This window comes from Durio zibethinus, chromosome 1 (assembly GCF_047325235.1).
Source record: "Durio zibethinus cultivar Kanyao isolate XHJ-2024 chromosome 1, ASM4732523v1, whole genome shotgun sequence".
In the NCBI taxonomy this organism is placed as follows: Eukaryota; Viridiplantae; Streptophyta; class Magnoliopsida; order Malvales; family Malvaceae; genus Durio; species Durio zibethinus.
Window position 1 is genome coordinate 998178 of NC_143162.1, and position 25837 is coordinate 1024014.

Sequence of the window (25837 nt, forward strand, 5' to 3'; positions counted from 1 at the left end):
ATACTGAAATCTAACCCATCAAGATGAATGTAAAGGATGAACCAGCACATTGTTCAGGTGTTAAAGAAGAAGTTGATGGGAAACCATGGTATCATGACATTATGCAATATATTAAAAGCCAGCAATACCTAGAACATGTAACAAAAAATGATAAAAGGACTATTAGAAAGTTGGCTATGAGTTTCTTTCTTGATGGAGACGTCCTCTATAAAAAAGGTCCAGATCAAGTACTCTTAAGGTGTGTGAATGCAGTTGAAGCGAAGAGGATTATTGAAGAAGTGCATGATGGAGTTTTTGGGGCACATGTAAATGGTCATATGATGGCTAAACAAATTATGAGGGCTGGATACTATTGGTTGACAATGGAGAGTGACTGTATTGATTATGTCAAAAAATATCGTAAGTGTCAGATCTATGTTGACAAGATCCATACTCTTCCAATAGCATTGCATGTTTTGGCTCCTCCATGACCATTCTCTATGTGGGGCATGGATGTCATTGGTCATATTACTCCAAAGGCTTCGAATAAGCATAGATTAATTTTTGTAATGATCGATTACTTTACCAAGTGGGTAAAAGCCACACATATGCTAGTATGACCCGATCTGCGATTTGTAAATTCATAAAAAGAGAGATAATATGTAGATATGGGCTTTCAAAAACAATTATTTCTGATAATGTAAAAATTTTGAATAGCAAAATGATGAATAAAGTTTACACTCAGTTCAAGATTCATCATTGTAATTCGACACCATATCATCCAAAGATGAATGGGGCAGTGGAGGCTGCAAACAAGAATAGTAAAAGAATCTTGGAGAAAATGACTGATACTTACAAAGATTGGCATGAGAAGTTACATTTTGCTTTGCATACTTATAGAACATCAGTCTGAACATCTACTGGGGTCACCCCATTCTCTTTGGTATATGGAATGGAAACTGTGCTACCGATCGAAATAAAAATTCCCTCGTTGAGAGTCTTGATAGAGGTAGAATTAGAGGAAGCAGAATGGGTTTAAAGCCGCTACAAACAATTGAACCTCATTGAAGAATGATGAGAGCACATGACAAAAAAATTCATCCCCGTCGCTTTAAAGAATGAGACTTAGTACTGAAAAGGATCTTTCCAAATCAACATGACAATCGAGGAAAATGGACACCAAATTGAGAGGGTTCGTACGTGGTGAAAAAAACCTTTTTTGGTGGGGCATTGATTTTGGCAAAAATGGATATAAGTGATTTACTTACTCCGATAAACTCAGATACTGTGAAGAAATATTTTGCTTGAAAGAAAAAAATAAAAAAAGTAAAAAATAAAAAATAATGACTCATCTAAGCTGAAAACTTGAAAAAGGTAGTTGGGATGCGAAGAACAAGCATTATTCCATAATACAGGGGCAAGTATAGTCTGATGAACTTTGAAGGATCAAAGAAGTCATCTAATTTAGTTTTAAAAGAAGAATCTGGGAATATTTTGTTCATGATTATCTTATGATCATTATTTGGGCACCTTTGTTTCAACTCAAATACTTTACCATGCACTTGTTACCAATCTAATAAAATATGCTATCTTTCATTTGGAAATAACACCTATCCATTCCTTTATTCTCATTTTTTGTTCGCTATACGAATAGAAAAAATGTGTGATTGCATTTTATTGGTCTTGGATTTAAAATAATGAAAAGAAAAACAAACATGAAAGATCTTAGCATTACCTTTTAAAAGTTGACAAAGGCAAATGAAAAAGGAAGAGAAAAGCATGACAAGACATTGGTGTTGTAGACTTTTGAAGAAAAGTATTGGTAGGGAAGAATTCAATGGTCAGATGTTAAGAATAAATTGATCATATGGCAATTGTTAAGAATTCTAATAAAGGAAGCAAAAAGCGAGAGATTCTAAGAACCTTTTTACCACAATGAATAATTCTGACTGTATTACATGCATTGCATTAAGAGTACTCAGTACATGCATCCAAGAATAATGAGGACAGAGACTTTCCATTTCCTAACCAAACAAAAGATTTCAAAAGAGAGAAATTTACTTGTTCAAAGATAAAAACTTGATTTGAAGAACATGTGAGATTTTAAAGTTATTGAGCCTCTATTGAAAGGAGCTTTTTCAAGATAAAATTTTAAAGTTGTTGAGCCTCTGCTGAGAGGAGCTTTTTCAAAATGAATTTTTAAAGTTGTTGAGCCTCTGTTGAAAGGAGCTTTTTCAAAAGAAGATTTTAAAGTTGTTGAGCATCTATTGAAAAGAGCTTTTTTAAGAAAATTTTTAAAGTTGTTGAGCCTTTGCTGAGAGGAGCTTTTTCAATATGAGATTTTAAAGTTGTTGAGCCTCTATTGAGATGAGCTTTTTTAAGATGGATTTTAAAGTTGTTGAACCTCTGCTGAGAAGAGCTTTGTCAAGAGAATTTTTAAAGTTGTTGAGCCTCTGCTGAGAGGAGCCTTTTTCAGATTTTAAATTTTCAAAAATTGTCGAGCCTTAAGTGAAATGAGCATTTTCGATTTGACAAAAAGACTTTTTGAATAGTTTATGCTCAAAAAAAAGAGAAAAAAAAAGAAAAAAAATCCATTTGGATCCTGGTTAAAATTATTGTCTTTGTCTTTGCCCTATTACTGACTATCAGCAATGTGCAAAGAGGAGCAGCTGTGGACATCAAATTTGTCCAGTCACAAAAAATAAATAAATAAAATAATAATAATATTATTAAATACAATAATAAAAATTAAACAAAAATACAAAATACAATAAAAAATAAAAACAAAACAAAATAGAAAAAACAAAAAAAAAAAACAAAGAAAGACCGGTGGCAGTGGTGCCTGGCGCGGCACCGCTGTCCACCTTACCCCACCCCTTTGATCACCCATATCACTGCCCCCTTACTTTACTACCCATACCCTATTTACTACCCTCACTGTCAAATCAAATAAAAATAATAAAAAGGGCATGGGGCTCGTGCTTGCACCCCATGCCAAGCCCTGTGCCATGCACGGTCAAAGCTCTATAGATAGAGCTCCTAGCCAAACCCTAGAATGGGGGGAAACAAAAAAGAGGGGAGGGGACCCTGCTAAAAAAAAAACTTTTTTGTAAAAAAAAAAAACAACAACAACAAAAGCCATAATCCCCTGGAACAGGGAACCTAGTGCCAAGAGTCAGTTTAAAAAAAAAAAAAGTTAGAATACCAAAAAAAAAAGTTTTACCGAAGCTTTGAGAGCAATCTAAGGAATTTGGGACACTTTCAGGTGAACCCAAGCTCAGATTTATACTCAGGAGGCAAAGGGAAACATTTTGGTGTTTTTGGGCAGTTTTCGACGATCGATCGACAACTACCGACGATGGGCGGAGTGATGGTGACAGCAGCTTGACCGGTAGCAAATTGGCTAGAGAGTGGAGCTCTGAAGAGTGTAAAGAGAGAATGGATGAGAAAATGAGAGAAAATTTTTTATTTTTATTTTTATAAGAAGTTGAAAGCTAAAACGACGTCGTTTCATTAAACGTCCAAAACGACATCGTTTCATTAAACGCCCAAAACGACATCGTTTTAACCCCTGAGGATACGCGCATCAACCCTGACCCGACCCGGGGTTCGCGCACCCGACCCCCGACCCGTGTCTTCTTCAGCCCTTGACCGGTCCGTCTGAACCACTGAAACCGAATCGGACCTCCCCGAACCACTAACGCCAGACCAAATCGCTAGACCAAACCCGCGTTGATCGGACAATTGCCCAGTCTGATTCAGGTAAAAGAAAGTTTTTTTTTTATTTTTTTTATTTTTTATATATTATTTTATTGATATTTATGCATATTAAAATATTTATATTTGTTAGATTAGATGATAAAATTTTTAATTTTGTTAATTTTTTAAAATAAACTTTAAAAATAAATTAAATAATAATACAAAACTAATAAAAAATGTAGGAAAAAAAAATTCTTATCCGACGATGAGATTTAAAGGTATTCCGAGTAGTGATACCTACGAAATCTCTAGGTGAAAAGATTTTTTTAAAAAATACTACCAGTGTATTGGAGTATTTATAAAAAAACTTTCAATAAAATAAAAAATTTTCCTTTTTATTTTGGTTATAAAATGATAATAATAAAATTAACTAATAATTAAGAATAAGTAATAAAAAATGATAGAAAAGAAAATTTTATCCAATGATAGGATTCTAAAAGTATTCCGGGTAGTGATGCTTTACGAAATCCCTAAGTGAAAAGATTTTTTTAAATATTACTAGTATATTGAAATATTTATAGAAAATCTTTAATATAATAAAATTTCTTTTTCTTCAAAATTTCAATTGAAAATAAAAAAAAATCAAATAAAACAATTAATAAAATTACCAAAAAAAAGAATAAAATATGTGTATTAACATGGTAATATTCTGCATTGCATACACGGTATAATTTTTTACGAAAAGTAAATTTGAGCTTTCAAGGATGGAATTCTAAGGTATTTCAAGAAGTGATACCTAAGAAATCTCTAGGTGAAAAAAAGTTCTTTTGATGTTACCAACGTACTGGAACGTTTTAAGAATTATTTCGATAAAAAAAGTTCTAATTTATTTTTCTCAAATAAAATTTGAACAATAAAAATAAAAATAAATAAATAAATCAAGAAAATTATTTTTCAAATACCGAAAATGATACTTTTTTTATCAAAATCAAACGATAATACATAGTTAATTGGTACCGTTTTAATAGGCGTTGTGGGGGTGCTAATCCTTCCCCACACGTAATCGACTCCCGAACCTAGACTATTACGTAGACCCTAAAATTATCTTTTTAATAAATTTTAATTAATTTTAAGATTTCATTAAAAGGATATGTTTTAATAGGTGGTCAATCACACCTAGCTAAAAAAGATTAGTGGTAACTCCATTTTTTATTTTTTTATTTTCGTTTTCAAATTCGTCAGGCGGACACAAAATCGCTACGACAATTTTTAAAAGACTCAACATAGAATTATAACCAAAGAATTTGATAATGTTAGAAAAAAATATTGTTTGCATTGATTGCTTAATTGATTGGTTATAACAATAATGTTAGGTTAGCTCTTTTAAAATTTTGTTTATGGTTAGACAGAGATGAATGCATCATAAAAATGAATATTTATGTTTAACTGGGCCCAAAAAGATGCAACCCCGGTGTTATTGAAAAATAATTATATTTTTATCATAATATAATAGTTTGACCACTATTTATGATATTTAAATATTTATTATTAATTTTAAATTTAAAGATAAATTATTTTGAATTTGAATTATATTAAATTTAAATTAATTCAAATGGGAATCAAGTCAAATTTAAATTGTTGATGATTTAATCAAATCAAGTCATTGAATTTGAATTCAGATAGAAGGATTTAATTCATACCGAACCAGATTTTGACACTTTTAAAGCTGCCTAATTAATATTTTGCTAGTAATCTCTTTGCTACTTAATTTTCAACTTTTTGAAAGCGCCTTTGGACTTTGTAGCTTTTTATCTTTATGAATTCCTTACCCTTATACTATTTGTGGCATGTTTTGCACATTATCGATAAAGTTTTTAAAACTTCATTGCTTAGCTATATATATATATATATATATATATATATATTACTCGATCCCTCCGCCCCAAAATAATTATTTTTTATTTTTATTTTTTCAAATCAATTCAACTTTAACCTTCATTTATTCATATATTATATTAAATTAAAATTTTTAAAAATATATTTTAAAAAATTTAAAACTTATAAATTTTATTTTAAAATTTTTAATTTTTTAATTTAATTAAAAATAACTATCAAAATTGAGTTAATTTGATAAAAAAAATCAATAAAAGAATAATTTTGAAACAGAATAAATATTATATATATATATATATTTGCTTTTTATGGACCTTTTTGGTTTTCCTTTCAAGGTCGTGTATATCTCTCTATATCTCACACCACTTATTAGAAATTATTTTCATTTTAATGAACGAACATAATATTTTCCAAATATCCCTGATTTACGTGGATAAAGAAATTTGGCCAATAATAATGGGTTTTTCAATGATGAAAAATGTCATTATTTTGGACCCCAATATGAGAATCGATGAGCAATAATTTGATTTCATTTTTCGCGCATAGCAATAATTTGATTTTGCATGTGTCTCGTTCATATTATCTTTGATACTTTTCAACTTTTTAAAAGCACGTTTGTCCTTTGTTTACTAGGCTTTTTATCTTTAAAAAAGATTCTCATATCTTTTTTCCATGTCATGATTGGTATATTTTGAATATTATTGATGCAGTTTTTCTAACTTTATTGCCTTGCTATATTAGAAATTATTTTCATTTTAATGAACGAACATAATATTTTCCAAATATCCCTGATTTATGTGAATAAAGAAATTTGACCAATAATAATGGGTTTTTCAATAATGAAAATTATCATTATTTTGGACCCCAACATGAGAATCGACAAGCAATAATATGATTTCATTTTTGGCGCATAGCAATAATTTGATTTGTATTTTCAAACAGAAAAAGATTCAAAACAAACGAAACAAAAGCTTTGTAGTTAAAAATAAGCTTTTTACTCTCTGTGTTCCTGGATATTTTTTTGCTGCTGTGTTTGTTGCAAAGCTGCGATTCTGGTGGCCTCTCTTGTCTTCTAGCAACAAGAACTCAAGGACTCTTAACGTGAATTTGGCACTGAAACCCTCAACTTGTGCACCAAGTCCTGCATCTCAAATGTGCCCAATCTTTCTTAGCTTGATTTCCACAATCTTGGCAATTCATGCTTCCTTGTCACATAAACGTAAAACCTGCTCAAAAGGAAGACGATATATCGAGAGGTTAAGCCATCAAGTTCTTCGACTAGGACCCGCTTCAAACGACTAGTTGTTTACGTTTTGCTGTTGTTGGTCATAATACTGTGGCCATATCTCAAACCCGTTGTTGTAGATCTCCTCGTTTCTGTAAAAATACATGTTCCTGAAGATGAAAACACTCAGTTTTTTATTGACAAAGAAAATGATGATGCGATAATGGTGTACAGAAAAGTCAAAAAAAAAAAAAAAAAAGAAGAGAGGAAAGAAATAAAATGATGAATTTTCATGTTCTAATCTTCAAACTTTTGGCTCACAATTAAATCAAACAATTTTGCCAGAAAATTTAGGAAGTGCTTTTTTTCCAAGTTCTACATTGAACTGATTTGATGATTTTCTTTGAAATTTAGTGTAGCCAATAAATTCTTATTGGTTTAATCAATCTCAAACAATGTTGGTAAGGGGTGAGGTTTTCGCTTGAGAATATAAACAGCAGTTCTTTAATTCAAATATTTTGGTTTTCTTGTGTTAAAACAAAGCGAGGTATAAAAGATGAATGAAGTGTTGATGCGGTATTTGTTGGTTTAACCCAGCCGTTAAGGGAATTAAGTTTAGAATTATATTTATTAAGAAATAAAAATTTTAAATTACTCTTGTTTGAGAAAAAAAAAAAACCATGAAAAATGGACCCAACAAGCTCGCTCCATTAATAGCCTATTCAATAACGGATAGATACCCCCACCATCCACCAGCTTCAATTATTTTTCTCGATCGGTCGTTGAAAAATGAACCCAACATGCTTGCTCCATTAATAGCCTATTTAATTAATGATAGATACCACCACCCACCAGCTTCAATTATTTTTCTGGATCAGTTGTTGAAAAACGGACCCAACGTGCTTGCTCCATTAATAGCCTATTTAATTAATGATAAATACCACTATCCACCAGCTTCAATTATTTTTCTGGATCAGTAGTTGAAAAACGGACCCAATAATAAAATCTTATAATTTAAATATTGAAAACTTTCTTTGTTTTTTAGAAAACTTTTCTTCTTTTGAGTATTAAAGAAAACCTACTTAGTTTCCTAAAAGAGATTTATCGTCAAATTTATTGTTTTTTTAATAAAAAAAAATCCTAAAATTGTTTATTGTCTAATTATTCAATTTCTAATTTTTATTTTCTTTTCCTAATTTTTCAAATTTTATTTCTTTTCTGTTTTTTACTTGAAAATAAATCTAGTCATTGATATTCAAATCTAATTTTGAAATGTTCATCGTTAAGGTTAAAGTTAAAAAGGTCTTTTCATGTAAAAATTTCTGAGAAAATTTCATCACTGGAAAGATTATCATTTAATTAATATTTATTAAATGCATATGATTCCAATAAATGTACAAAGAGAATTAAATTTACAAACAGATTGATAACGTTCTATAGCTAGAGGAGCTAATCTTTGCGCAATTTCTTGGCTTGTTGGGCATTCAGTGGCAACTTTCATATCTCCAAGCTTCTTGTTCCACCGGATAGTTAGTTTAGGCTCATTCAAGAAAATCTGGATAGTTTAGCAAGATCCCATGCATGAAAAAAAAACGTTGCTTACCCTTCAATTGCTTTGCTCAAGAAATCACCATAAATTGTTGATTTGTAATGATTGAAAGTATGAAAAGAAAACCCGGATATGTTAAGATTCATTTGCATAATTATAAGAAAAATTAATGAATTAATATGGGAACAGATTTTTTTATTTTTTTATTTTTGAACTAAATGATTAGATACGAAGAAAAAAAATTTGATGGTACAATTTATATACAGACAATGAAGCTATCATGCAATGATTTTTCATAATATCAAATGTAAAACATCCGTTTTTTACCTATAGTAAAAAGTAAAAAAAAAAAAAAAAAGAAAGAAGCATAGATCAGCCCAGAAATAGTTTTCTTGAAATTTTAGAATTATTTTTCATTTTTAAAGTCCTAAAATTTCAGATTGAAAAAAAAAAAAAAAACAAGTTGAAGAATTATTTTAGAGTTCGAAAACAAGTTAACAACTGCTACGTACAGAATAATATCGATTTTACACAATAATTCCTAGTATTTGGTTACTTTTATTTTTCTCAAGGCCTCTTATAACCGTTACTTTCTAGGAAAACGTTCAATCAGTTTTCTTCTTATTATGGTTCAAAAATTGATATTGTTGAACCTTCATAGATACGGAGTTGGTAGAGTAAATTGCATAGTTAATCTGTTATATATCTTTTCAATATCATATCTAGCATATTTTTATTTATGGCTTAAAAAATAAATTGTAAATTTTATCTTTAAATTTATTTCAAATCCATCAATCTATTAATATAACATTAGAATTTAAATAAAATTTATTAGTTATTAACATAACATTAGAATTTAAATAAAATTTATTAGTTATTAACATAACATTAGAATTTAAATAAAATATATTAAGTGTGTATGTGTATGTTCGTCAAAGCATCACATACGATAAATTTCTTTCAAACTAATGATATATTGACTTATGATTAGTTTAGTGCCAATTTTTCGTAGCTGAAAAAGCAAAGATAAGGAGTAATAATGAAATTTATTTATAAATTGTGGAACAGAAATCATTTAATCATAAATAACAAATTAAAACAAGAAAAAATATTTGACACCGCAAATCATTGATGAACAAACTCATCAATACAAAACCAATTTTGTTTTTGTTTTAAGACGGTGACAAATGGGGTAAAACAAAAATACCATATCGAAAAAGCACAATTTTCTCATTCAAATAGTCAAGGACACCGTATATAGGAAACCTGCCATGTGAGCAAAATAAAAAAATAAAAACTAATTACTGGCTGTCTTCGACCTTTCTTTTTTTTGGATAAAATCTAACGTTATTCATCCAAAGAAATCAGGAGTCTTGATACAAAACATGCTTGCCACCACGAAGGAGCAGCGAAACCAAAGTTCCGGAACAACAGAAAATAATTGAAAAGTGCAGAACATTAGTCCTTTCTTTCCATATATATAAAATTATTTATAGAGACGAACTGATCAGGCAAGCTTTAGGACAACGGCAGCCATAGAATTCGCCTTGAGATTAGCAGTTGCCTATTCAAATTCAGCATTTCGTTACCAACTGCTCTGTTTGTCTGAGACAATCCCAAAATAAAAGACTTCACCTTATGAGAAAAAGGACAGGAGAACATTTATGATCTCTCTGCATACTGGAGCAAAACTACATAATTAACAATTTTGTAGCAGAGGTTGAAGAATTGTTCCAGGAGCTAGTTCTCGGTAGAGTAGCTAATCAGCCAAAAATTGCCATCCAAGCAATGACTGAGTACTGTTTGTGCCTAATCTCCTCCCAAGCACTAGCAACTGTAAAAGTGCCAAAAGAAGTAGTGGACTTCAACCTAACTATCCAAAAAAATCCAACTTAACAATTCAAAAATCTGATCAACAAATAAAAGAAGAAATAAATAAGACCTACCTTATGATACGAAGGCAAGATTTTTGTACTTTGTTGTCAGATATTTTCTCCTGGTTCTTCCATGTGTGGAGGTAGCACGTTTGGCAGATACCAACGATACCAATATGTGTCTTTGCCGGTAGACCTGTTTGCTCGATCCTCTATTCCTTGAATTGTAGTTGCAGTTTTGACCGTATCTTTCTCAACAACTTGGGATGTCTTTCCAACCAATTAATTAAAAAGTCACAATATATGAGATATGCTACTAATCTCTATGAAAAATTGCCTAAAGACGTGAAAATAATTTAATTTTTTTGAACATAGGGGAAATAGTGTTGAGTGATACCTGTGTTTCGGCGTGAATAAAAAGATTTGAATCAACTGTAAAAGCAGTAGTTATCTTGGGACATTCTTCTATCGTCAAAGACCGCAAAGATTGGAATATAAAATGATAACCCTCGGGGATGCAGCTCAAGAGGCTTGGCAATTTCCCAAGGAATAAAGCTTCTAATTGAGGGATGAACACCCTTTTCCCATCTCTGGTGCTCGCTCTATCTTCATGTTCAAACAAATGCTCCAATTCCAAGGCCTCTTCAACTATGAGATATCTGATTTTTGAAAGATAACCAACAGAACTAGCAGGGAATAGGCGTTTCAAGTTTTTGCACTTTCCAATTTGCAACCTGGTCAAATTGGGGAAACATACTTGGACATGAACTTGTGACGATGAAATTTGATCCGCGGCAACGATTTGTTCCAATGCTTCGCATCCCCATATCTTTAGATATTTCAAGTGCAACAAACTCTCAGCAATCGTTGGTGAAAAAACATGTCTCAGGCTCTTGCAATGAATCACTTTCAATGTAATAAGATTCTGAAGGGTTACATTTTGGACAGGATCCTTCCATATAATGCATAATTCAGGTAGAGTTTCCAATCGCAATACCCTTAAACTTGAAAGATTATATCCACCTTCAGTCTGAAATACCCTCTCATGATATTTAGCAGCCAAAATATCCAAATTTGGTGACTTTTGTCTCAATTCATGGACAATGGTGTCATGCTGCTGGTTCTTATGTCTCACATTAAAGAGGCAAAACTCCTGTGAACACAGAAATAACCCAATCTTATAAACCTTTAATAGGGCTAATACTGCAGAATTTTGTTTTGAAACCTGTCTGATAATTCTAAATCTATGATAAAAATGATAAAACTTCTGATGTGTGTGACTATGCTTTGGCTATATATTATTATCAGCAATAAAGAAAAACAAAAAAAAGGGCGCTCATTGGATACCTTTTGGGCATGCATAGAACATGCTGAATCTGAATGAACAAGAAAACTTGTAGTTGTCTTGGAACATTCTTTTACTTCCAAATATTCCAATGTTGGGAACACAAAATGATAATACTCTGGGATGAACCTTGTGAGGCCAGGTAGACTTTTAAGGAATAATCGTTTCAGTTGAGGAAGAACCAACTCTTTCTCATCTTTGAGGTCTGTTTCATCTTCATGTCCGAATATTTGCTCTAATTTGGAAGCTCCTTCTACTTTGAACTCTTCGAGATTAAGAAGACAATGAGCAACACTGATTGGGAACAGACATTTCAATTTGTTGCAACCTATGATCCATATTTTTCTTAAACTAGGGAAGCTTATTGTAGGTTGAAGTTGAGCATCAGATGAGGATGTTGAACTTTGGTCCCGATCAATTATCTGCTCTAATGCCTCACACCCCTTTACACATAGGAAGCTCAAATGTGACAAATGTTGGGCAAGCATTGGTGGGAAGACGTATCTCAAGCTCTTGCAGTCAATCAACATCAGTTGTGTGAGATTTTGAAGAGTTTCTACTTGAGTTGGACCTTTCCATATAACCTGTAACTCGGGTAAGTCCTCCAAGTGTAGTGTTTCTAGACTGAGAAGGAGGTAACCACCTTGAAGCTGAAATATCTCTTGACAATTCCCAATTGTCAAATATTCTGAATCTGATGATGACCTCTGTCTCAACTGGGGTCCTACTCTGGTGTACAATTGGCTATTATTCCCAACCTTAAAGAGGCGTAGCTCCTGTCAAAACATGCTCTTATTTGATTATATTGTGAATGTTTAACATAAATACATAATCCTACTTTTTTTTTTCTAAGAGTAAAGTACTATACTAGAATTCTAGATCTCTTCCTAATAATTAAGATGCATAAAATCATCGGCGAAGAGAGAGGGAAGTACCTTTATTTGAGCCAAAGTCCTAGCTGGCAGTTGAGCAGTAAAATGAGTCAGTTGGGGACATCTGTACATTTTCAACTCTACCAAAGATGGCAATTTGACAAAACAATTTTCCGGACAGAAACTCTTCAAATTCATTAAATTTTGAAGCACTAATGATTGCAACTGTAAGAGCAAAATATCCTTTTCATCCTTCTCTTTTGCGGTGCTGAAAATTTGTTCTAATTGAGAGGAATCAATTATGCAAAGGCTTTTCAACTGTGGAAGACCTTCAGCCATTGACATCGGGAAGACATGTTCCAATCTAGAACAATCAATTATCCTAATAGTTGTCAAATTTGGCAAGCACAAAGGACGCAAAAAGGAGTTAGGTGATATTTCTTCACCATCTTCTTCGTAGTCAGCGATGATTCGCTTCAATTCAGGGCAATGGAGTATCTCAAGTTCTTCAAGCTGAATCAAACCTTGAGCAAGGGGAGGCGAGAATAAAGATGTCAATTTGTCACAATGTTGTACTCTTACAACCTTTAGACTTTGGAGACTTACATGATGAGTCTGTCCTTTCCATATGCACCATAATTCTGGTAAGAACTCTAATTCCAAGTACGTTAACATTGAGAGCAATTGTGGCTGATCATGTTCTCGCTTGAAATGAAGAAGCTTACCCATTTCAAATACTACTTGCATCTGACGACAATCTTTAATTGTTACCTTTCTTAGATTTCGTACCCCTGGATCTGCAGAGATCATGTCCATACAATTTCTTATTGTCAACTCTTTTAATTTTTGCAGGAACTCTTTCGGAGGCAGACCATTGCATAACTGCTTCAAAGAAACCATTTTAGTCATGGTCAATTTCTCCAAATTAGAGAATGCAGAGGTTGGCGATTGGTGCTGAGTAGTATCGATCAGACATTCAATATCCTTGCAATCTTGAAGTTCAAGAAAAGACAATTTCTGGAGGCCTCGTCGATCCAAGTCTGGAACAAGATTTTTATAACCTGTTATGCTATCCAAGGAAAGATCTTCCACATTGAGAAGCAACTTTTTAAATGCGTCCAGTGGGGATTCCTTTATTTTCAAGGTTTTAGAGGTGGGACAGTGATCATGTTGCCATTTATTTACCATTATCGCGTACCTCTCCAAGTTTGGGAACACGAAATATTTTGAAAGGCATTTAGAACGAACGCACAAGGTAAGTGCCTTTAAATGGGGCAACAGATTTAGCTCTGAAAGGCTTGCATTGCTTCCCTCTCCACTTTTTTCATCGGTTGTCCATTGTTCAAAGCTAGGATAATCAATGTATAGCTCTTCCAGGGACAACAATCTAGAAAAACACAAAAATATCAAAGCAATCAGATCAATATAGGACCTACATTAAATTACAAATGAAAGGATGAAACGATCAAGGAATGCTTATGTTGGTTTCATCAGAAAGGTATACCAAATTTTTCCTCTGAAGAAATGGAAAACAAACATTTGAACAATACATACGTACCTTGGGAGCAAGTTGATGGGAATCCTCTGAAGCATTCCGCATGCTGATAGATCCAGCAATCTTAGGCCACTCAATTCCCTTAGCTCAATTGGTAACTCGTAGATATGAGAACTGCGAAGGTCTAGAATCTCAAGTTTCTTCAATTTCGCCAATGATGAAACATTCTCCAGTTTGCACTTTTCCAAGCGCAGAGTTCGAAGATTTGTCAAGCCTTGAAGTCCTTCAAGTGACAACAGAACACTTTCAAGGGTTAAGACTTTGAGGGCTTTCATTCCTTCGAAAAATGCACCTGAAACTTTGGTTGAACCATCTCCACCCACAAACAGGGTTTCAAGCTTTGGGCATTCCAGTCCATCGGGAATCCTCTCTATTTTGTTGTTCATCAAGGAGATTGCTGTGAAACATTCAAAACTTTCTCTCCTAGGCCATTCCTTCCATCCAAGGCCTGCATTTACCATGAATACTTTGTCTCCTCTAGATGTTATCCGGTGAGCAAAATCACGAACCACGTCATGCATTTTCACACATTTATCTTTACGACTATCCAACAACAAACCTGAGTTTTTAAGGTCTTCTAGCTTGGCACGCATCTCCGTCCTTGCATCGTCAATTGAACTAGCATCATGGAACAATCCTTGCCCGACGCCAAATCTGGTCAAATCTTCAATGCTGATATCATAATCTTCGGGAAAAAGCGAACACAGTAAGAAACATGTTTGGATCTTTTCTCCCGTTAAACAATCATAACTAATCTTGAGACGCGCATAGATGGCTTCATAGCTATTATCAGAATGTTGGCTTTCTTTTAGCTGTTTATGGGCTACTATCCATGCATCAAGAGTTTTATGTTTTAGGGCCCTTGCTATGGTTACAATTGCAAGCGGCAAACCCCTGCATTCCCTGGCAACTTCCATTGCTACATCACGCAAGCGGATACCTTCAGAATCATTTTTTAGATCTGCATTTTTTTGGAACAAATCCCATGCTTCATCCTCTCCTAAAACTTCCAGATCAATCACCGGATGGCAACTCATATAAGAGCATACTTGTCGAAGACGCGTTGTCAAAAGGATTTTACAACCCATGTGATCTTCACCGATGGGAATTCCAATATCATTCAAGTTGATGCTAGTCCAAACATCATCAAGAACTATGAGAATTCTCTCCACATTTTTCAGTCTCAGCCACAACTGTCGTGCTTTTCCTTGTTCGCTTTTCTTATCAAACTCTAAACTCAAGAGATCTGCTATTTCATCTTGAATTTTGTCAATGTTTACATTTTGAGACACGGTAGTCATCACAACTTCATCGAAAAGCTTCAATTCTTCAGCTTTCTTTCCGACTTCTTTGACCAATGTGGTTTTACCCACCCCTCCCATCCCAAGCACTCCAATCATATTCACAGAATCAATCTTCAGCGCCTCCCAGATCTGATTCAAAACAGATGTCGAAGATTCTGAAGGCACAAAATCCTTAGATGGGAGGAAGTTGGGCAGAGTAGCACGATGGCCAATGCGATTGGGATAAAATTTTGAACTCTCTACAAGTTTAGCAATCCCAGGCGTCTTCTTTGCTATTTTCTTACCAAGCCTGTAACGACAGTTCCAATTTGGACACCAAGTGAGACATGGCTTGTTTTCTTGTATTTCATTTTCCAGGCTTTCTACTTCTTCTATAACTTTATCCGCCTCTTCTAGCCACTTCTTCACGTCCCGCTCAATTTCTAGAGTTTGCCTTCTGGCCTCCTCAATATCATTTTGCAGCCGAGTTTGTGCCGATGACAATAATTGTTTCTGTTCATTAAATTCTTCCACAATGTTTTGAAAACAAAACACGTAACGAAGATTACTTAATGCTGGCCTCACCACGTATCGCTCCACCAGGTTTTCCACGACACCAGAAGCGACGGTTGTAGCAAATTCAGCAGCCATTAATTCTTCAAAATGATCTGAGTTGAAGATCAATTCTATTAAGTAAAATTATTGAGAGTGCGAGAGAGAAAGAGACACGAATAGAAGAAGAGATATTGCATATGTGAGAAGCTCGACATCAAGTACCTGACTTTTGGGGGGGAATTGCCCTTGCGAAATATGAAGCACGACGAAAAAGAATTCAGTCGAATAAACCACACAATAGCTACAGTAACTAAAACAGCTGCATAAAATTAAGACAACATTAAGCTGACAAAACTATCAATTGTTTGAGCAAATAAACGGAATGTTTTTAATTTTTTTAGTTTGAAAAACCAAAGTGTTTTATATTAAGAAATAAAACAGAAATAATATTAACATTGTTGATCAGGTAATTTAGTAGAATATAGATTGAAAAAAGTTTTCAAAAGAAAAGAAGTTAATAAATATATAAAGCTAAGGACAGAAGTTATAGATTGTAGTTCATGATAAGGTGGAAAAAATAGAAGCACTTTTCTCTAAATAGGCTTTACCTCAAGCGGGCTTCCAAGCTAGCTATAGATTAAGCGGCTGATGATCACTGGATTTAAGAGAAGATCACCATCAGAAAATCAAAGAAAGAACTGCTCTGCTGCTTTCTACCTTCTTTTTTTTTTTTTTAGTCCGAGTGTTTTTCTGTGAGGAAATTTAGCACACCATCAAAATGCGGTCGAACGGTTGGGTTTGTAGTCGGAGTTGAGAAAACAAATCACCAATAGAGGAGGAATTTTGAGTGCACGCTCCAATGACGAGAGTGTGGAAAATGTAAGCAATTGATCAATGGATTGGATGACATGTGTGGACAAAATAATAAAGTTAGTGCCATAATTGAGGTGGAGAATGTCGCTTTAGTGAAAAATTCACTTCTAAAATTCAAGCGAATGGGGTGGCAAACTAATTACTAATCTAATTACTGTTGGTATAGGTGGCAATTGGCGGGTTTGAATCAGGTAATTTGGAATCACATTATCTTAAATTCGAATGATTTAGATTTAAATCATTTTAAATTCAGATATTTTCAGATTTAGATCATATCATTTATTATCATGTCAAAATAAAAAAAAATTATTTTTAAATTTTTAAAAAACATACAAATAAAAAATATAAAAATTTTAGAAAAATTCAAAAAAAATAAATATTTTTGTTAAATAAAAAAGTTAAAATTTGAAGGAAAAAAAAAAAAAAAAAGAAAGGGATTGGGAAGACGGTGAAAGAGGGAAGGGGGGAGGCTTTAGCATTGCCAATATCGTGGTTGATAAGTCTGATTGGTGCTGATTCGACATGTCTGGAGCAGATTAATCCCATTTCACCCCGAATTGACCAATCGAATGTGGCGACGCCTCCTCCCATCCCTTTAACCCCCCCCCCTCCCCTGTCACCTCATTCTCTTCTCTCTCCTCTTTCCGTCCATCTCCCTTCTCTATTCTTTTCCTTCTTTCTTTTTTTTTTTTTTAATTTTGAATTATAAAACCATATTTTGTATTTGGAATTTTTGTTTTTCAATTTTTTCTATTTATAGTGATGTAATATTTTGTTAGCCTGCATGATTTTATTAAATATTTATATTACGTAGTAATTTAACTAATAATGTTAATTTAAAATATTAAAATATATGATAGAATCAAAATTGGAGTATTTAATTAAAATTTAAAAAAAATTAAATTGATATAAAATATATAGTATAAAAATTTAGATATCTAATTAAAAGTTTTTTTAAATATTAAACTGATATAAAATATATAGTATAAGGGTTAAATCAATACTTAACCCTTAAAAATTTTAGAAATGAATTTTAAGATTATTATTTTGTACAACAAAGTAATATTTAAACTTTATAAGAATGAATATCATTATTTGTTTATTTATTTGTTATAAAAATTTACTAATTTTATAAAAAAAACCTTAATAGTCAACCATCGAATTTCACTTGTCAAGTTTAAAAACTCTATAACTAATTACACTGTATGAATAATTTTCTCTGAATTAATGTATATGTTTTCAAAAAAGAGACTGAATTTATCCTACTAAATTTATTTTATACACAGTAATTTCCATGCATTTGCAGCGTTAATGTTACAGATGTAATCATCTGCTAATCAATTTCATACAAGTTCTCAAAGCTTATAAAGATGTGGCTCATCTTGTTGAAGCAAAAAGTAATTAGAAAAAAATAACAATATATAGAAGGAAACTTTGTATGCTTACATATATGTTATACTATCAGTTATCAATACTTACTCTTATTTGAACTGAAATTTTATGTATATGTAAATTTGTTTACCAAATATATTGAGAATTTTTGACTCAATCATTAATTAATAGTTCAGGGTGTTGATCAGTCAAGACTCGCACAATCAATATTATATGAGTATTAACTCAAGTGAAATTCATCTTGAAAATATTCTTAAAGGTTGTAATTTTAAGAGTAGTTAAGTATTTCATATTTTTCTTAGTTCAATTAAATAAAAAAATTTTAAAATTTAATTCAATTATTTCTTAAAATTAGTTTTTAAAAATGATATTAATAGATTTAATGTTTAAATTAAAAAATATGCAATCCATTTTTACATCCTCATTCAAAGGCATCCTTTATATGAAAAATAAATATAAGTTGAGAAGAGTATATTAAGAATTTTAAAAAATAATAAAATATGTAATAGAATTTGTAATAATGTAAATAGAGGTTGAAAACTTAAGGGTAGAGTAAGAAATTCAAAAAAATTAATAAAATATGTAATGAAATTTTTAATAATGAAATGTAAATAAAAAATTTTAAAAGTTACTGAAAAATAAAAATATAATATTTATTGTATTTGCTCATATGTTATGTAAGTTAGTCATATTTTTTAAGATTACTGAGTTCAACAAAATTTATGCTCGTAATGTGTTAAAATATATAACAATTGAAGATTAAGAATAGATTAATTTTTTTAAGAACTTGCCTAATTTTAGTCGTATGAATGCATAGTTTTAAGCTTTTGCCATTTTATTTCCTCTATTTTATTTACAAAAAAAAAAAAAAAGACTCACTACGCGCAACGGTACACACGGAGTTGAAATTTACGTGGCAGTAATTCATTGGTTATCTTATGGGCAATATCGTCATTAAGTTGGCAAATTCCATCTACAAATGAGGCGGAGATCTCCAAACCCTAGCCTCCTTGTCTTTCGTCCAGCGAACAATTTTAATTTCAACGCTTCCAAGCTTTTTCCAAATTCTCTTTCAAGTTAATAATGATTGTTTCGATTTCAATTTTTAATTTTAATTACTTTGAATTTTGATTGATCTTTCCGTAGCAATCAACATTTTGATCGTCTTTATTTATTAAGAATTACCTTTTATATTTTTTAATTAATTGAATCTTGTTTGTTAATCGTATTATCTTGAATCTGTTGCCTGGAAGGAGGATAGCTTAATTATTGGTGAAAGCTTTCAATAGATCGTCTTTGTTTTTCGAAATTCAGTTGTAAAAATGTAATTTTTTTTACTTGTCGCTACGGGTTCTTTGAAATTCTTAATTTTAATTGCTATATTATTTGTCGCTATGGCTTTTGATCTACACTCGGTTTTTTTTCATGATTTTGAATTTTCTTTTTTTTTTTTTATTTTTAATTTCGAAAGGGGCTTGTTTTGGTTGTCATGCTGATTTTATTTTTGTGTTTTATGTATCTACTAATCTATCGTTGGTCCATGAGTAATGATTTTTGTGTTACCACTTTGATTTTTCTGCTAATCTTTTAAAACTTTTGAGATCCTAATCCGTTGTTGATCCTTTGGTTGTTGGTCCCTTGATTTAATAGATGCAAATCTTTGTGAAAACCCTCACTGGCAAGACCATCACCCTTGAGGTGGAGAGTTCTGACACCATTGACAATGTGAAGGCTAAGATCCAGGACAAGGAAGGGATCCCACCAGATCAGCAAAGGCTTATCTTTACTGGCAAACAACTTGAAGATGGTCGCACGCTAGCTGACTACAACATCCAGAAGGAGTCCACCCTCCACTTGGTTCTTCGTCTTCGTGGTGGCATGCAAATTTTCGTCAAGACTCTCACTGGAAAGACAATTACCTTGGAGGTTGAGAGCTCAGATACCATTGATAATGTCAAGGCTAAGAACCAAGACAAGGAAGGAATCCCCCCAGACCAGCAGAGGCTTATCTTTGCTGGAAAGCAGCTTGAAGATGGTCGTACGCTGGCAGACTATAACATCCAGAAGGAGTCTAACCTCCACCTCGTGCGTCGTCTTCGAGGTGGCATGCAAATCTTTGTCAAAACCCTTACTGGCTAGACAATTACCCTTGAGGTTGAGAGTTCTGACACCATTGACAATGTGAAGGCAAAGATCCAAGACAAGGAAGGGATTCCACCAGATCAGCAAATGCTTATTTTTGCTGGAAAGCAGCTTGAAATAGCCACTCCCTATCTGATTACAACATTCAGAAGGAGTCCACCCTCCACCTGGTACTTCGTCTCCGAGGTGGCATGCAAATATTTGTTAAGACTCTCATTGGAAAGACAATTACCTTGGAGGTTGAGAGCTCAGATACCATTGATAATGTGAAAGCCAAAATTCAGGACAAAGAGGGTATCCCACCAGACCAGCAGAGATTGATGTTTGCAGGAAAACAGCTTGAAGATGGAAGGACTCTTGCCGATTATAATATCCAGAAGGAGTCAACTCTCCATTTGGTTCTCCGCCTTCGTGGTGGTATGCAGATCTTTGTGAAGACTCTGACTGGAAAGACTATAACTTTGGAGGTTGAAAGTTCAGACACCATCGACAATGTGAAGGCAAAGATCCAAGACAAGGAGGGTATCCCCCCAGACCAGCAAAGGCTCATCTTTGCTGACAAGCAGCTTGAAGATGGGAGGACATTGGCTGACTATAATATCCAAAAGGAGTCAACTCTTCATTTGGTGTTGCGACTGCGTGGTGGCATGAAGATCTTTGTGAAGACCTTAACTGGAAAGACAATCACTACTTTGGACGTTGAAAGTTCAGACACCATTGATAACGTGAAGGCAAAGATTCAGGACAAGGAAGGGATCCCACCAGACCAACAGAGGTTGATTTTTGCTGGAAAGCAGCTTGAGGATGGGAGGACTCTTGCAGATTATAACATCCAGAAGGATTCTACACTGCATCTTGTCCTTCGCCTTCGTGGTGGTTTCTAAGTTTTAAAGCTTAGAATCTGGTTAAGCAATTAAAGTGATTGGTTGTTGGCCATTTGGCTTTAAATAACATCAGAAACTCATTTGGATTAGATATTTGGTTTATCGTTTATGACTGTGTTGTGGTATTGAACCTTTTGCGGGTATGTTAGATCTATAATATATTTCCTGTTATAAATGTCTTATTATATTTTGGTTTGTAGGTTTATGGATCTTTATCAATGAGCTCTGCTGCAGCTGCTTTGTACTTGTCATTATTACATATTTAATATGCTTCTGGTGTGTGATACCTTCATATCTTATACTGCTTCTGGTTTGCCAATAACTGCGGTAAGTTTCAAGAGTGGGAGGTATGGTAGAAGGACTGTGAATGTTACATTGCAGAGATGATATGAACTTTTTTGGTTGTTGTATGGTAAGAGAGATGATATAATTTCTATTAGCTAATGATAAAGAAATTAAAAAATATTCCATTCGAATAAGTAAATACTAATATGACATGTATATTTTCTATAAATCTATGTACATTTTAAATGGGCTTGAAGAGGTTTTTTTTTCACATATACACCATAAATCAATTATTTATTTCTCTTTGCTGAACAGTCCTATATAGACAATAAATCAACTTCCTCCAAATCATCAAGGCAACCATTGGTTTTTTGATAAGGAAAAGGGTTATTAGCTGTGAGTTGAAAATAATCCTCAAACAAATCATGGCCCCGATCCACTGTTGGATTCAAAGTTTCATTCTCTTCCTCCTCCATATTCTTATCTTTCTTCTTGTATATCCTACACAAAACCCATTCATCAAGCTGCAACAAAAATAACTATATTAGAATAAAAACCCAACAGATTAATCCCTGAATTCTGTAGTTAACCTTCAATATTTTCATCAATAATCTTTCTCAAGGAAATCTTTTAAGAATTATAAAGGGAAAGATGGTCAAGGTAGTCTACCTGGAAACCATTCCCAGCAGCACTTTCCTGGCTTGTAGGTGAAGTCTTGTTGTGAATACTATAGTCATGCATTCTCCAATCCGTACTTCTTACTTGTTGATTCTCCTTTTCAAAGAAAGCATAGAACTCCCTGTATCCAATAGGGTCATTTTCATTAGTCTAAAGTGATAGTTTTTTTTGCAATTCTTCTTCCAAAATCCTTCAGGAGTAGCACGATTCAGCCTATATCCTTTGGGGTACTTTCGATCTCTACAAGCGAAAAAATACCACTCCGTTTCTGTAAGTGGCTTGTACATCCCTAACAAAACAATAGTAGCAGTAAGTCTTTCCTTAAGGCTTAAGCTCACACATGTAAAATTTAATTACATTGCTATATATTTATATTAAAATAAACTCAATTAAAAATTTTAAATTAAATCATGAATGGGAAAAAAGAAGAAATTAAATGAAGTCAAAGTGCTAGTAATTACCAGTGAGTTGTTGAGGATTATGTTGGTAGATATTAACTTGTTGAATGGTATTAGGGAAAATGGGTTGATTCATAACCTTTTTCTTCAAGAATTGTTCAATCAACTCTTCATCGCTGGGAAAGAATCGAACTCCAACAGGAAAAGAGTTTGAGGTATTCTTCAATATTGTTTTCACCTTCTTCTTGGCCATCCGTTTGCGTTATGGTTAGCTTGTTACGTTGATCATTTTGCTCCATTTCTTCAAATTAAGACTGAGAGAGGATTTTGTTTCCATTAATATATATAAACATAAGTACATGCACGCATGCATACAAATAAATATTATTGATTACGCAATTGAATTAGTTGTACATGCGAACATTAATTAAAGATATAAGCACGTCTTTACTAATTCAAAAATATAAAATGAAATTAAATTTTTAAAAAATTTTTGATTTGGAAAAATAAGGAGAAATTTGAATCATATTTTTTAAAAATTAAAAATCATACATCAATTACTGAATTTAATGTTTGGATGCAAAAAATTAAATTGACATAAAATAATCATTATTAATTTAGATGATTAATTACTTTTTATATGAAATATATATTAGCTACTAATGTGCGAGGATTCGGGAAGATTTCCGTTTAAAAACAATGTTTAGTTTCTTATAATTTATAAAGAAAAGATTCTCTACAAACCCAAGTACTTGACCCGAGAACAATAGTATTATTTATATACTTATGCAAGATGCATGCTAAATATCTCATGGTAATATTTTACAAGCATGTATATATATATATATATATTAATTATATCTCAAATAATCTTATAAATGTTACATTTCTCCCATTTAAATGTAAAATGTATCAATTATCCTTAATTTTTGTGTAATATTTTTTTTTATACATGATTTTTAAAATTCAAGTTTTAGATTTGTAATATTTTTAAAATATTTCAAATTTATTTAGTTCATTAATCATCGTTAAAATTAATAGAATATGCTAAGATAATATTTGTATGGTGTCAATTTCAATTCAAAAAATCAAACAAGTCAATCTTTTTTATCATAATAGATGTTGAGATGATAAATTTCATTAGAATTTAATGACGTTGATAGAATATTAGGTGACTTTGGAATATTTTAAAATTTAAATTTAAAAAATCATCAATAAAAATAAAAAGTTACACAAAAACCATATATATCTAATTCTATTTACTTCTCATTTTAAAAATAAAGATGTTGTAAACATTGATTACATAATTAAACACTTGTGGCCTTATATTATTTCCCAAAGCAAATGTTAATCTAGTCATGTCTACAATAACTTTAGTACTATTATAGAATTAACTACAGGTATAAGCTCCTGCTTTATACAAAATTTGCATGCATGTAAAATGAAGGAAGATATTTTAACTTTTGCATGCAAAATAATTCGTGTCAAATGTCATCATGTTGCTAAATGAAAAAAAGAGGAATATAATTAATTAAAAATTCGAGTGAGAGATGATGTATCAACTAATCACAAAATTAAAATCAAACAGGAAATTGATAAGCATGCGAACTTGCGATACTGATATAGCCAAGGTAAAAATTAGAATCATCATCCTTTTGGCTTTGCCATCTTCATGTGTAAAGAACCATTTGATAAATTTTTTCTGCCTTTAATGAAAACCAAGAGAAAAGAGAGCAGGAAATGCCATTATTGCTTGGATGATCGTTATTGACAAGCTTCCTACCAGACAGACCCAACTCTTGAGAAGGTCTATCTGTCAACTCCAATTGTGTGTTTTTGGTTTTGTGATCATAGTGCAGTGTGATCTAAAGATTATCTCTTTATCACTTGAGATCTTATTGAGCAGGTTTGGCAACAAGTCCATCATCTTATGTGGCATTAATCTACAGGGAAGCTGGTAATTGGTCACTGAATTTTGGGACACTGTAGTCATCACATCTTCATCGAAAAGCTTCAATTCTTCAGTTTTCTTTCCGATTTCTTTGACCAATGTGGTTTTACCCACCCCTCCCATCCCAAGCACTCCGATCATATTCACAGAATCATTCTTCGGTCCTCCCATATCCGATTCAAAACAGATGTCGACAATTCTGAAGGCACGAAATCCTTAGATGGGAGGAAGTTGGGCAGAGTAGCACGATGGCCAATGCGATTGGGCTCAAATTTTGAACTCTTTACAAGTTCAACAATCCCAAGCTTCGTCTTTGCTATTTTCTTACCAAGCCTGTAACGACAGTTCCAATTTGGACACCAAATGAGACATGGCTTTTTTTTCTTGTATTTCATTTTCCAGGTTTTCTACTTCTTCCATAAATTTATCTACCTCTTCTAGCCACTTCTTCACGCCCCGCTCAATTTCTAGAGTTTGCCTTCTGGCCTCCTCAACATCATTTTGCAGCCGAGTTTGTGCCGATGACAATAATTGTTTCTGTTCATTAAATTCTTCCACAATGTTTTGAAAACAAAACACGTAACGAAGATTACTTAATGCTGGCCTCACCACGTATCTCTCCACCAGGTTTTCCACGACACCAGTATCGACGGATGTAGCAAATTCAGCAGCCATTAATTCTTCAAAATGATCTGAGTTCTATTAAGTAAAATTATTGAGAGTGCGAGAGAGAAAGAGACACGAATAGAAGAAGAGATATTGCATATGTGAGAAGCTCGACATCAAGTACCTGACTTTTGGGGGGGGAATTGCTTTTGCGAAATATGAAGCACGACGAAAAAGAATTCAGTCGATTAAACCACACAATAGCTACAGTAACAAAAACAGCTGCATAAAATTAAGACAACATGAAGCTGACAAAACTATTAATTGTTTGAACAAATCAACGGAAATGTTTTTAATTGTTTTAGTTTGAAAAACCAAAATGTTTTATATTAAGAAATAAAACAGAATTATTAGTAACATTATTGATCAGGTAATTTAGTAAAATATAGATTGAGAAAAGTTTTCAATAGAGAAGAAGTTAATAAATTTATAAAGCTAAGGAAAGAGTTATAGATTTTAGTTCATGACAAGGTAGAAAAAATAGAAGCACTTTTCTCTAAATGGTCTTACCTCAAGCGGCCTTCTAAGCTAGCTATAGATTAAGCGACTGATGATCACTGGATTTAAGAGAAGATCACCATCAGAAAATCAATGGAAGAACTGCTCTGCTGCTTTCTACCTTTTTTTGTCTGCCTGGTGTTATTGGATTGAGCGTTTTGCTGCTCAATGGTATTGAACTTTTGGGTTATACTCGGAATTGAGAAACAAATCAACAATAGATGTGGAAGTTTACATGCAC

General features: G+C 32.7%; 4 protein-coding genes across 8 annotated transcripts; 2 read left to right on the forward strand and 2 right to left on the reverse strand.

The window, feature by feature from the left end:
* Positions 1–9556: 9556 nt before the first annotated feature.
* Positions 9557–25725, reverse strand: LOC149520236 (disease resistance protein At4g27190-like). Of its 5 annotated transcripts, XM_089755122.1 has the most exons (9): positions 25657–25725; positions 16438–16484; positions 16052–16148; positions 13995–15942; positions 12500–13823; positions 11567–12340; positions 10617–11372; positions 10292–10489; positions 9557–10179 (listed from the first exon to the last, which is right to left on the reverse strand). In XM_089755122.1, exons 4-8 carry the CDS (start codon positions 15923–15925, stop codon positions 10328–10330), a joined length of 4947 nt encoding a protein of 1648 aa, XP_089611248.1. In that variant the 5' UTR covers positions 15926–15942; positions 16052–16148; positions 16438–16484; positions 25657–25725; the 3' UTR covers positions 9557–10179; positions 10292–10327. The 5 variants fall into 5 exon arrangements, with proteins under 5 accessions (XP_089611248.1, XP_089611277.1, XP_089611222.1 ...); XM_089755151.1 differs by lacking the exon at positions 25657–25725 and having other exon boundaries at positions 16052–16074; positions 16438–16598; XM_089755096.1 differs by lacking the exon at positions 25657–25725 and having other exon boundaries at positions 16438–16598.
* On the forward strand, positions 19745–20238 carry LOC149520237 (polyubiquitin 11-like). The gene has a single exon (XM_089755055.1). It carries the CDS (start codon positions 19745–19747, stop codon positions 20231–20233), a length of 489 nt encoding a protein of 162 aa, XP_089611181.1. The 3' UTR covers positions 20234–20238.
* LOC149520238 (polyubiquitin 11-like) lies at positions 20353–21316 on the forward strand. The gene has a single exon (XM_089755021.1). It carries the CDS (start codon positions 20428–20430, stop codon positions 21118–21120), a length of 693 nt encoding a protein of 230 aa, XP_089611147.1. The 5' UTR covers positions 20353–20427; the 3' UTR covers positions 21121–21316.
* On the reverse strand, positions 21723–22734 carry LOC149520239 (NAC transcription factor 47-like). The gene is made up of 4 exons (XM_089761915.1): positions 22545–22734; positions 22315–22372; positions 22075–22204; positions 21723–21929 (listed from the first exon to the last, which is right to left on the reverse strand). The coding sequence occupies exons 1-4, from the start codon at positions 22732–22734 to the stop codon at positions 21723–21725; spliced, it is 585 nt and encodes a 194-aa protein (XP_089618041.1).
* Positions 25726–25837: the final 112 nt, after the last annotated feature.

Coding starts and splice junctions, on each gene's coding strand:
- LOC149520237 (XM_089755055.1), top strand. CDS start 19,745: ATGCAAATCTTTGTGAAAACCCTCACTGGCAAGACCATCACCCTTGAG.
- LOC149520239 (XM_089761915.1), bottom strand. CDS start 22,734: ATGGCCAAGAAGAAGGTGAAAACAATATTGAAGAATACCTCAAACTCT. Junction 22,373..22,544: donor TAATCCTCAACAACTCACTG/GTAATTACTAGC, acceptor TTGTTTTGTTAG/GGATGTACAAGCCACTTACA. Junction 22,205..22,314: donor TTCGCTTGTAGAGATCGAAA/GTACCCCAAAGG, acceptor TATTGGATACAG/GGAGTTCTATGCTTTCTTTG.
- LOC149520238 (XM_089755021.1), top strand. CDS start 20,428: ATGCAAATATTTGTTAAGACTCTCATTGGAAAGACAATTACCTTGGAG.
- LOC149520236 (XM_089755122.1), bottom strand. CDS start 15,925: ATGGCTGCTGAATTTGCTACAACCGTCGCTTCTGGTGTCGTGGAAAAC. Junction 11,373..11,566: donor GTTCTATGCATGCCCAAAAG/GTATCCAATGAG, acceptor CTGTGTTCACAG/GAGTTTTGCCTCTTTAATGT. Junction 10,490..10,616: donor TTATTCACGCCGAAACACAG/GTATCACTCAAC, acceptor TTGGTTGGAAAG/ACATCCCAAGTTGTTGAGAA.